Genomic DNA, 13,458 nt, shown 5'->3' on the forward strand with positions numbered 1-13,458 from the left:
GTTGATAGACCTTTGCAGGGTGGAAATGGCTAATACAAAGGAGCAATCACTTTCTCTCTGTTCTGGTGTTTTGTAAGTGGACAGATTTGTTAGCTGCCATATTCATCCAAAGCAGCACATTATTTTTCCTTTGCCTTCTTTTTACAATAGCATGAAAAGCTGGTTTCTGAGTGCGAGATTCATAAAATTAAAGTGTGTAAACAATGACAGAAATTAACATATTGTACATGCAGTCCATGCAAACACACTTGCTGAGTTTGTAATGTGGTGTCCCTTTTTTGTAGTGGAGATAGACTAAGCAGAAACTGGCTGCAAAGGTTTTAATGCAAACAGATCAGCTACTCGTTCCATCAACTTTGAGTTAATGAGCTTTTGTTTTTGGATAGTAAAGCTTTTTGGCACCAATGAATACATGATGGTACATTGTTATTAAACATCTCTACAACAGTCCTTTCATCACTTTTAGACTTGCACTTTGATATTCCAGCATCACTACTCTTGTACGTGGGTATTACTGATTTTTTTTTTCTTTATTGACCAGGCACTGTTGTGGGGAGCAGCATGGTTAAAAACACATTGCAAATTTGTAACTTGGTATCTTTCATGGTTCAAAAGAACTTGTGCAAACTTAATTTATTGTTCGGTTTCTGTGTCATAATTCAGTCTTGGTTCCATCTATTAATTTAACAAAATCTAGTGCAGAGAAACATTTTGTACAGTGTATTTTGTATAGTTCTTTCACCTGTCATTTCCATTTTCCACATTTGTATCAGGCTATGGTGATTGCAAATCTCCAACTAATTACATTTAAGAATTGTTAATGAACAGCAGAGCAAAGAAATGGGATGAATCAAGGACAGAAAGAGGAAAAAATCTCCAACAATAATTCCTAGCTCCACAATTTCAATTATTTTCTCAGTTTTAAATTGAGGACTTTTACAGTAGTACCTCATTTTCTGTACAAAGTAAACCTGTAAATGAATGTCATTTGAGGCAAGCTGGGATTGAGCAGCACAAATACCTGGTAACATGGAAATTCTCAATTTACTTGTGTAGATATTGGCCTGCTTTTCAAATGATGCACCAATAAATGTTCATCTGTTTAGCAGTAAATTCAGAGTTCAATTATTGTTCAATCCAGCAAATCCAGGTTATCTGCCGACTGCAACTGTATCTGGAGCCACTGCAACACCTTCAGTGCTGGAACTGAATATGGCCCAAACTCCAAATAACATCCATTGTACATTCTTTCACACGACCTTTCCTTTCTGCAATTGTATTCTGATATTTGCATTAAAGGCTCAATTCTTGGACCTCAAGAACCCATAAAGTTTGAAATCAAATGTTGAGTGTGCAATGAATTGGTATTAAATTCTTCTTACTGCAATTATTTGTATAAATATATTAATACTTATTTATATAAATGAATTTTGTATAAATGCATGATTATCGGTGTAATCTTAGTCAAATGTCATTAACAATCACTAAAAATCAACTTGAACTGATCTCTAGATTACAGCGATCTTAATCAAGTCAGTCAGTTATTAAGTGGGCTGGGGAGTGGCAAATGGACTTTCATTTGAAAAGTGAGAGGAAGAGACTGAATGGTAGGGCATTGTGGAGTGTAATGGAACAGGAATCTAGGAGTGCAAGCACAAAGCAACACACACAAAATACAGGAGGAATTCAGCAGGCCATGCAGCATCTACGGAAAAGAGTAAACAGTCGATGTTTTGGACTGAGACTCTTCATCAGGACTGGATGAAGGGTCTCGGCCCGAAACGTCAACTGCCAACTCTTTACCATAGTTGCTGCCTGGCCTGCTGTGTTCCAACAGCATTTTGTATGTGTTCCTTTGGATTTCCAGTATCTGCAGATTTTCTCTGGCTCTAGTACGTGCAGAGTTTGCTAAAAGCAACATGACAGGTAGAGTGGTGAAAATAAAACTGGGAGCTGAAGGGCAAATTTTTCATATAGTTGAGTACATGGAATGAGCTGCCAGAAGCAGTTGAGGCAGATATAATGATATAAGCACTTGGATCAGTACATAGAAGTGAAAGACTTGGAAGGATATAGGCCAAACTAGCTGGGTAGATTCCGTTGGTGTGACTCGTTGGGCTGAAGGGCATTTATCTGTGCTGAGTTCCTCTTTGACTTTAACAATATGGTGGAACTAGGGACTGGAGAGAGACAGAAGCATGATGAATGGGGGGAGGGGAACAGTGTGTAGGGGTTGAGAAGAACTGGAGATGGAGGAAGAGAAAACAATACTCTAAGGTCAGCAGTTCCTTTCAGCTTGGGTTTTACCTGTATATGTTTACATAATTAGTGATAGATACAGGCTGAGCCAAACCTTCTCATTTACCTTTAGTTAATGGAGAAATGGGGTCATCACAAGTGAACAACTGGGTCAACACAGGATGGGCCGATTTCCATGTTCTGTCCATGCACTTGGCATAAATAAAAGCTGCAGATCAATGCCTTTTAGCAGAAAACAAATTTTAATCCATTTGTTTCACGGGCTGATATTGCAAATTATTGCAATAATAAACAAAAGCATGTTTCAAAATTCAGATACTGAAAAGTCACTAGAAGGTTTGGCTCACTCAAGTAGCTTCACCCAAAACAGATAAGGTATATCTCAGGTGCAAAGAGCTTTGGACTTTGCATTCACAGTCTGCAACCTGAGTATCAGTGCAATGCCATACATTTGATTTCTATATTATGAATACACTAGTTCTACAGGTTGAGCACCTCTCAGTTTGATAGCTACAGTAACAATATTCTCCCACTTCCTTGCTTCTTCCACACAACTTAACTCAAAATAATGAAGAGGAAAATGTATACAGAAGTATTAGACAGTTCGAGCACCCCTTATCGGAAATTACAAAATCAAAAAAACCTCTGAAATCTGAACCTTTTTTTTTTAATGCTGACATGACATCTCAAATGGAAAATTCCACAAGTCCCAGGGAAGGTATCCAGGTGATAAGCAAGTCACTCCGCACCACAGACAGTTCTGAGAAGTGACCTCACATATGTAATGAACAGAAGTTAATGAAAAATCAAAAACACTGCATAAAGCAAAAAATGAAGATCATTCAGCAGGCTGATTCCAAAAATTTAAGGCACAACATAAAATTTTAAAAGATTTGTGGTGATAAAGTGTTTGCTGATCACAAAGCAATTGAGAAATTCATTGATGAGTTTGCCAAGATCATCATTGATGAAAATCTAATACGCTGAATGCCTGCATCAGTAAATTTGTGTGATGAACAAGTATAAGACAAAGACTATTTACCAGTAGCACATAAATTCAGTCAAAAATGATGGCAATGCCGAGCAGTCACTGACTGTCCACGTGGATGGCCGAGGTATTGGTAGCTTATCTTCCTGATGGTACAATGTACACACTGTTTCATGCACAAATTTATTAAAATATATAAAACTACCTTCAGGGTATTGGTATGAACTGTATATGTAATATAAATGGATTTTGTGTTTAGACTTGGGTTCCCATCCCCAAGGATATATATCATTATATAGATGCAAATATTCTAAAGTCCAAAATCCAAAACACTTCCGGCCCCAAGCATTTCAGATAAGGGATGCTCAACCTGTATTCATTTTACTGAAGTTATGCTAGTTTCAGTGCAATCTGTAAAGCTTGTCCCAGAAGTCTGGAAAAACCATCAAAGCAGACATGGATGCAGTGATGGAGACAGCACTGGGCACAAGCAAGCACCATTTAGTTTCCCAACCAATTTGTGGAAAATGGAGCCCAAGATGTGATTAATCATCCTTCACCTTGCGCTCCTTTTTAGCTCTTGCTGCCATGATAGGAAAGAAGAGACTTGGAACCAATGCTCGCAAGTAAATTGCAATCGTGGGGAGTAACCCGGCCATTACGACATCCTTCTTCTTCCTGCAAACTGTTGTGAGTACAGCTTCAGCAACAACACGAGGTTCGTAACCCTGTGCTGTACTCTTGTCCATCACTAGATTTAAAGAGAAAAGCAATGGATTAATTAATGTGCTTGTTTACTGGCATTTTCCCCCATGTGTTATCAAAGAACCTGAATGTCTACCTACAGATCAGGCTGCAATGATTAGGAAAAAGTGGAGACATTTAATAATGGGTAAACCTTGTTTGTTCTTGACCTGGATCATACTGCCATACCAGCAATATATTGCCTTTAAGATTCTCATCCTGATGTTCAAATGCATCCATGATCTCTTCCCTTCCCCCATCTCAATACCCTAAATGCAACTCTCCAAGATATTTACATTTCTCCAATCCTAGTTTTTTGTACCCCTATTTTCAAAACACTAACACTGATGGTTATACACTCCACTCCAGGAACCTATGCTTTGGCATTCACTGCATCGCTAATTTTTATATCTCTTGAAAATTCTCTGAATGGCTTATTTGCTTGATCAAATGACTGACCACAATCAGTGGAGACTGCTAATAACATGTCCTTGTTGACAATCAACAAAGGCACACCTCAAGGATGCATGCTTGGCCCACTGCTCTACTTTCTCTACACTTATGACTGTGTGGCCAGACACAGCTCAAACGCCATCTATAAATCTGAGATGACACAACTGTTGGCAAGTTCTCAGATGGAGATGAGAAGGCATACAGGAGTGAGAAAGATTAGCTTGTTGAGTCGCGTCACAACAATAACCTTGCACTAATGTCAGTAAGACCAAGGAATTGATTGTGAACTTCAGGAAACAGAAATCGGGAGCAGCCTCAAATTCCTAGGTGTCAACATACTTGTGCAATCACAAAAAAGGCACGTCAGTGGCTATACTTCCATTTAGAGTTTGAGGAGATTTGGTATGTCACTAAAGACTTTAGTAAACTTTTACAGGTGTACCATGGAGAGCATTTTGACTGGATGCATCAAAGCATGGTATGAAGGCTCCGATACTCCAATGAATAAAAAGCTGCAGAGGACTGTAGACTCAGCGAGCTCCATCATGGATATCAGGCTCCCCACCATCAAGGACATCTTCAAAGGCGATGCCATAAGAAACTCATTAAGAACCCTCTTCTGAAGGAGGCACAAGAGTCTGAAGTTGCACAATCAATGTTTTAGGCACAGTTTCTTACTTCTGCCATCAGATTTCTGAATGGTCCATGAACCCATGAAAATGACCTCACTATTTTGCTCTATTTTTAAATATATTTCTTATTCCAACTTATAATAATTTTTATGTATTACACAGTACTGCTATTACAAAACAAATTTCACTACAGATGTCAGTGATAATAGATCTGATTCCTCCTTTGGATCAACTTAATTTTTAAAAATTAAATTAATGCTCCTGAGAGATATTTTCGAACTTTTCACTATGTTCAAAGCATGGTGCTAGTTGAAATTGTTTCAGGCACATTTGTTATCTTGAAAAATAAAAACTGTTACAAAGAAGCCTGAATACAATGATCCCACAACAGTGAGGAGCATATACAGTAACCTCACTAGTAATCGCCCATTTTAATTTACTTGGTTTTCTTTATGCTCATACCAATAATGATGCTATATGTAATGGCACTGATTTGTCCATAAATGGGAAAGCCCAAAACTAGTTCAGAATAATTAAAAGCATACCACCATATTTGGATCCATTGCCAGTGACTGCATTCAGGGAAAGGTTAGTGTGGATATATCCTGGGCTGATTACGGACACATGAATTTGGTATTGCTCCATTTCGGCACGCAGGCAGTCAAAAAACGCTTGAGTGGCATGTTTGGATGCCGCATCTGCAATGAGAAACCAATTTGGAACAATTCAACATTTTACAAAAAGTTAGTGAGGAAATGGACAAAATGCTGGAGGCACTCAGCAGGCCAGGCAGTATTTATGGAGAGAAATAAACAATCAACATCTCAAATCGAAATTCTTCATCTGGACCATAGAAAATGTTGACTGTCCAGTTTTTCCCATAGATTCTGCTGAATCTGCAGAGTTACTCCAGCATTTTGTGTTGCTCAAGGTACCGTTATCTGCAGTCTACCTCAAAATGATCCCATTACAAAATAGTCTACGCCTTTATTCTTTCTACCAAAGAGCATGACCATACAGTTCCCTGCACTATATTGTATCTGCCACTTCTTTGCCCATTTCCCTAATCTGTTTAAGTACCTTCTGCAGGCTCCCGTTTTCCTCTACACCACCTAACGCTCCATGCATATTTATATCATCTACAAACTTGGCCACAAAGCCATCAATTCCATCATGCAAATCATTGACGTATAATGTGAAAAGAAGCAGTCCCAATACTGACACTTACAGAACACAACTTGTCACTGGCAGCCAACCCAAATAGGTCCCCTTTATTCCCACTCTTTGCCTCCTGCCAGTCAGGCAATCATCTTCTATCCATGCTATTATCTTTCCTGTACTACCATGGGCTCTTAACTTCTTAAGCAGCATCATGTGCAGCACCTGGTCAAAAGCCTTTTAAAATTCCATGAATACAACATCCACTGACTTTCCTTTGTCTATCCTGCTCGTTATTTCATAGAATCATAGAAAAGTCTAGCACAGAAACAGGCCTTTCAACCCATCTTGTCCATGCTGAACCATTTAAACTGTCTAGTTCCAAACTTCTCTTAAAACGGTGAAATCAGCTCACATGCATCAATTGCGTTGGCAGCTCATTCCACATTCACAATCCTTTGAGTGAAGTATTCCCTCATGTTCTCCTTAAACTTTTTACCTTTCACACTTAACCCATGACTTCCTAGTTGTAATCCTACCTAACCCTAAGTGGAAAAATCCTGCTATACCCTATCTATACCCCTCATAGTTTTGTCTATTTCAATTAAATCTCCCCAGTCTTTAAGTTCTAGGGAATAAATCCTAACCTATTCAATCTTTCCTCCAGTCCTGGCAACATCCTTATAAATTTTCTCTGTACTCTTTCAACCTTATTTACATCTTTTTACAAGTTCCCACTATATTAAATGCTCACAATGGCATGCACCTGAAATAGTCAAGTCCAGCTCATGGCCTTCACATGTGGCTTAGCAACTAAGCCATTTCTAATGACAGAAGGGGCAAAGGCGGGTTACTAGCACCTTAAACCAGTCACTTCGGACAAATGGGGCTCGTTAGCTGTGGTTGACAGCTCATCTAAGAGAAGGAACACTCTGGTCTTAAACCTCCGCTACCTTGTGGCTATACCAATTCATGGGGAAGGCTTCGTGAATAAATCCCAAGGGAAAAATCCGGAGCTGGGGGTCCCTAAGGCAGTCCTACATTGAGTTCAATACTGACTGGCAACTCCTGCGATGCTGCGGGTACCAAACTATCAGTCTCTGCTGTTTCATCAGATGCATGGAAAAGGAGAGCTTGCTACATGGGCAGTAGCTTGCTCTTCAGATCATACTGCCAGGCTTGTGTATCTAGACAGCTAGGACACAACTTACATGGTCAGTCCTGACCAACAGAGGCTTCACCAATGTCTTATTTAACTTCAACATCTCATCTCCTGTACTTAATACTTAATTGTCTGCATTAAATTCTACCTGCCATTTTTTAGCCCATTTTTCCAGCTGGTCCAGATCCCACTGGAAGCTCTGCTGGTCTTCCTCATTGTCCACTACACCCCCAATCTTGCTGTCACTCACAAATTTGCTGAGCCAGTTAACCACATTAGCATCCAGATCATTGCTATAGATGACAAACCACAGGCCCAGCACCAATCCTTGCAGCACTCCAGTTGTCACAGGCCTCCAGTCAGAGAGGCAACTATCTACTACCACTCTCCAGCTTCTCTCATGAAGCCAATTACTAATCCAATTTACTACCTCATCTTGAATGCCAAGCGACTGAACCTCCCTGACCAATGGGACCATGCTAAAGTCAGCATGGCTTTGTGCGCAATAGGTTAAGTCTAAGAAACCATATAGAGTTTTTCAGGGTATTTACTGGGAAAGCTGATGACGTCAAGGACGGCAGGGATGTTGTCTACATGGACTTTAACAAAGCATTTGACAAGGTCCTTAGAATAGCTTCCAATGACTTTCCATTGATATCAGGCCCACTAGCCTATAAATTTCCTGGTTTATTTTTGGAGCAAAGTGGAACAACATTAGCTAACCTCCAATACCTCACCAGTCACTAAGGATAATTTAAATATTTCTGCTAGGACCCCTGCAGTTTCTGCATTTGCCCCCCACATGGTCCGAGGAAATATTTTGTCAGGCCCTGGGGATTTATCTTCCTCCGCAACCACCGACTGCGACTCCAGCCTTGAACTCCAGGCTGGGTCTTCACATCCTGCGATTGTGACTCCTGTCTCCCCTTCCCCCACCACCACTCTGCAGTCCCCTCTCCCTCAGATCCCATCGTCAGCTCCTGGGCCCTCAGAGACTCCATCTTCCTCTCACCCCAACCCTCCCCTCTTCACCGACACCACCAGCCTCCCTCCCCCCTCTGATCCCATCTCTCATCCGTGCCGGGTCTTTACTATTCCCTCCGACCTTCAACCCTCTGAGGCAGAGCGCTCTGTCCTCAGTAAGGGCCTCACCTTTGTCCCCCTTCGCCCACACCTCAGCGAGTTCCGCGTACGGCATGACACTGAACTCTTCTTCCGCCAGCTCCATCTCCGAGCTTACTTCTTTAGTAAGGATTCTCCTACTCCCACCGATGACCCCTTCTCCCGTCTTCAACCCTCCTCCTCTTCATGTACACCCCGCTCTGGTCTTCTGCTTGTTCTGGATCTCTTTATTGGTAACTGCTGATGGGACATCAACCGTCTCCAATTCCAACCTCACTCCTGAACGCTCTGCTCTCCACTCCCTCCACACCAATCCCAACCTCACTATAAAACCCGCTGATAAGAGGGGAGCTGTTGTAGTCTGGCGGACTGACCTCTACCTGGCCGAGGCACAGCGACAACTCTCTGATACCTCCTCTTATTTACCCCTTGATCATGACCCCACTAAGGAGCACCAGGCCACTGTCTCCTATACCATCACCAATCTTATCAGCTCTGGGGATCTCTCATCCACTGCCACTGTGGATGGACATATGGGAATGGGAAGTGGAATTAAAATGGGTGTATGACAACTTTATGTTTCTTACAACAGTCTGCGATCTCTCTACAAATGTGTTCCTGTAAATCCCATGTACTGTTGGGTGGTCTAAAATACAGTCTCGTTAACATGGTCATGCCTTTCTTATTCCTCCATTCTACCCCAACAGCTCACTAGATGAGCTCTCCAGGCTATCCTGCTGTGACATATTCCCTGACTAGTAATGCCACCCCTCCTCCTTTAATCCCTCCCACTCTGTCGCATCTAAAACAACGGAACCCCGGAACACAGAACTTCCAGTCCTGCCCCTCCTGCAATGGTCTCATTAATGACTACATGATCATAATTCCATGTGTTGATCCATGCCCTGAGCTCGCCTACCTTTCCTACAATACTTCTTGCATTGAAATTTACGCAGCTCAGCACATTAATCACACCATGCTCAACCTTCTGATTCCAGACCTTGTCTGAGGTGTTAACAACATGTCTCCACAACTTCTCCATAACTGTTCTGGCAGTCTGTATCCATCAGTCTGAAACTCTAGTTTAAACACCCCATGCAGTACTAGCAAACCCTCCTGCTAGGTTATTGGTCACCCTTAAGTTTAAGTGCAAAGAGTCTCTTCTGTCAAGGTCCAACCTTCCCTGGAAATAGGGAATTCCAGGAGGAATTGATCCAATGATCCAAAGCTGTCCCTCATACACCAACTCCTTAGCCATGTATGAAATTCCTGTTTCTGGCCTCACTAGTACATGATACAGGTAGCAATCCTGAGATTACAACCCTGGAAGTTCTATCCTTTAACCTAGCACCTAACTCCCTCAACTCATTTTGCTGAACCTTGTCCCTCTTCCTACCCATGTCATGGTACCTAAATGGACCATGACCTCTGGCTGCTCACCCTACAAATTTAGAATGCTGCAGACTTGATCCGAGATGTCTCAGACCCTGGCACCTGGGAGGCAACATACCATCTGGGAAATTTGTTCTCGTCCACAGAACCTCCTTACTAACAAATCCCCTATCACAGAGTCAGACTCAGTGCCAGAGACCTGACTGCTGTGACTTTCCTCCGCTAGGTCATTCCCCTCCCACCAGTATCCAAAGTGCTATATCTGCTGAGAGGGATGGCCACAGCAGTACCCTACACTGGCTGTTTAAACCCCTTTCACCATCCTGACTGTTATCCAGTTTCCTGTGTCCTGCGCCTTGGGAGTAACTACCTTCATACATGTCCTGTCAAACACCTGCTCAGCCTCCTGAATGATCCTGAGTTCAGCCAGCTTCATCTTCAACTCCTTAACATGGAGTGTTAATAGCTGCAGCTGGATGCAATTCTTGCAGGTGAAGTCATCAGAGACACTGGAGGTCTCCCTGCCTTCCCACTTCCTGCAAGAGAGGCATTCAACTATCCTATCTGGCATCCCTACTGTTCTATATGTGCGAATATAAAGAAGGAAACAAGAAGTAAACTACCTACGGGCTTTTCACTTTCTCTCACTCAAGCTTCGAAGAGCTAAAGCCTCAAATAATCTCTCCAGCACTGTCCACTTCAACAATGGTCACTCCACTTGTCTCTGCCTTATTTTATTTGCTCTTGCTTATTGCTTCCAATTGTTGATTGGCCGCTCCGAACCTAAGTGAGCTACATCTTCATATGCCTCCGATTCGGTGCTGCTTAAATCTCAAAGAATTCCAACAAATTAGGTAGGCAAGATTTTCCCTTTAGATTTTGGATACTTGGAGGCATGTTATTAAACAGGCCAAAATCCCCTTAGGACATTGGCTTAGTTTATCATGTGCCTTCAAGTACTCTGAAGCATTATCTTTAACAATGGACTCCATCTTCCCAACCACTGAAGTCAGGCCAATTGGCCTATCATTTCCTTTCTTCTGCCTCTCTCCTTTCTTAAAGAATAGAGTGACATTTGCAATTTTCCAGTCCTCAGGAACCATTCCAAAATCAATTGCTTCTTGAAAGATCATTACTAATGCCTCCACAATCTCTTCAGCTACCTCTTTCAGAATTCTGAGGTGTAGTCCATCTGGTCCAAGTGACTTATCTACTTTTCAGTTTCCCAAACACCTTCTCCTTGGTAATAGTGACTACACTCACTCTCAAACCTCTGGCACACTGCTTGTGTCTTCCACAGTGAAGACCGACGCAAAATACTTAATCCAACATTTCTTTGTCCCCCATTACCACCTCTCCAGTGTCATTTTACAGTGGTCCAAATCCATTCTCATCTCTTTTACTCTTTATATATCTGAAAAAAACTTTTGTTATCTGCTTTTATATTATTGGTTACCTTATCTACACATTTCATCTTGTCTCTCCTCATGGCTTTTTTAGTTGTGTTCTGTTGGTTTTTAAAATTTTTCCAATCCAATAGCTTCCCACAAATTTTTGCTATATTATATGCCCTCTCTTTTTTTTTAGTCGTCTTTGGCTTCCCTTATCAGCCACAGTTGTCTCAACCTCTGTGACAGAGAATACTCAGTAACACACTCCATACACACACTCATTTACAGACATACATGCATTGCCTTGTCATTCCGCTGTTGCACTGAGTGTGCATATTTCAGTGTCTTCTCCCTGGTATATTTTTATAATGAGTTGGCTTTATGGTGCTTTCCTGCCATACAAGTGTGTACAAACTGTATACACATCGTATACAATACATACACATTTATACATCCGCATGGCCATTTCTTTAGCCGTGGGGATGTATAAATGTGTGAATAGTTTTTAATACTGTATTTAAGGTAGATATCTCCAAGAACAAGGATTCTGCATCTTCCAATACTATGTCACTTCTTTCTAAGGATTTGATTTCATTTTATACCAACAAAGCCACCCCACCTCCTCTGCCTACCAGCTTGTCTTTTTGATACAATGTATATCCCTGGATGTTAAGCTCCCAACTATGATCTTCTTTCAGTCATGACTCAGTGATATCCACAATGTTATACCTGCCAACAGCGCTATAAGATCATCTGTCTTATTCCATGTACTACGTACATTCAAATACAACACTGTCAGTCCTATATTCATCACTTTTCGATTTTGTTCCCATGTTACACTTCAACACATCTCACTCACTGCAATTTTACCTTATCATCTGCCTGTCCTGCCTCACAGTCTCAATACAGAAAGCATCTACTTGTACATCAACTGTCCCATCCTCAGCCCTATCACTCTGGTTCCCATCCCCCTGCCAAATTAGTCTAAATACTCCAAAACATCTAGTAGATCTGCCCACAAGGATATTGGTCCCCCTGGGGTTCAGGTGCGACCTGTCCTTTGTGTACATGTTGTACCTTTCCCAGAACAGATCCATATGATCCAGAAATCTGAAACCCTGCCCCAAATCGTCAGTCACTCATTCATCAGGAAAATCATCATATTCTTAACTTCCGTGGTGCCCAGAACAGGCAGCAATCCAGAGATTACTACCTAAGAGGTCCTGCTTTTAAGCTTTCTACCTAACTCCCTATATCCTCTCTTCAGGACCCTCTCCCTTTTCTTACCTATAACATTGGTAGCAATATGTACCATGACTTCAGGCTGCTCATTCTCCCCTTTAAGAATGCCGTGGATCCGATCGGAGACATCCCCAATCCTGGCACCTGGGAGGCAATATTCCATCCAGGTGTCTCTTTCTCCTCGTGCCTGCTTCACTAACTATGGAACCCTCTACCACTGTTGCACTCTTCTCCTCCCCTCTCCCATTCTGAGCCACAGAGCCAGACACCTGATCGCTGTGGCTTTCCTCTGCTATGTATTCCTCCACAGCAGTATCCAAAACAGTATACCCGTTGTTGAGGGGAATGGCCACAGGCTTACTCTGCTTTGGCTGACCGTCACCCAGTTATGTGTATTCTGCACTTTGAGTGTAACTACCTCCCTGACGATCAATCCTTCAGCCTCCTGAATGATCCAGAATTCATCCAGTTCCAGATTGAATTCCTTTAATGTAGTCTGATAGAAGCTGCAGCTGGATGCACTTCTTGCAGGTATAGTCGCCAGGGACACTGGAGGCCTCCCTGCTTTTCCACATCCCGCAAGAGGAGCATTCCACAACCATGCTCTAATTGTGCAGTAAGAAAGAAAGAAAAAAAAAACAGAAATCTCCCTACAGCCTTTGCCTCTCCGTGCCAAAGCCTGAGCACCCCATTCTAACTGGCCCACTCACACAATGGCCACTCCACTTTAACGCTAATTTCTTTTTATTGACCTTTGCCAACTGCCTAACTATGCACAATCTAATGGCTCCTTGGCAACAGTGGCACAATGAATGTTAATCACATTCCCTTGCTCAAAACATCATAAAGAAGTGTTGTTTCCTCCCTGAAGTTAATTATTTTAAATAACTTTGAGATAAATTTTATTTTTTTATC

The 13,458-nt window shown here is 41.8% G+C and overlaps 1 protein-coding gene across 6 annotated transcripts in view; it reads right to left on the reverse strand.

The window, feature by feature from the left end:
- Nucleotides 1-306: 306 nt before the first annotated feature.
- Nucleotides 307-13,458, reverse strand: part of dhrs7b (dehydrogenase/reductase (SDR family) member 7B) — a 37,015-nt gene continuing 23,863 nt past the window's right edge. For all 6 annotated transcript variants that reach the window (XM_073060642.1, XM_073060641.1, XM_073060644.1 and 3 more), the window contains exons 6-7: nucleotides 5,622-5,774; nucleotides 307-3,998 (exon numbers count right to left, since the gene is read on the reverse strand). In XM_073060642.1, coding sequence (XP_072916743.1) covers nucleotides 3,793-3,998; nucleotides 5,622-5,774 — 359 coding nt within the window. In that variant the 3' untranslated portion in view covers nucleotides 307-3,792. The remainder of the gene's footprint in view (nucleotides 3,999-5,621; nucleotides 5,775-13,458) is intronic.

The sequence above is a fragment of the Hemitrygon akajei genome, chromosome 11 (assembly GCF_048418815.1).
Source record: "Hemitrygon akajei chromosome 11, sHemAka1.3, whole genome shotgun sequence".
Lineage (NCBI taxonomy): Eukaryota > Metazoa > Chordata > Chondrichthyes > Myliobatiformes > Dasyatidae > Hemitrygon > Hemitrygon akajei.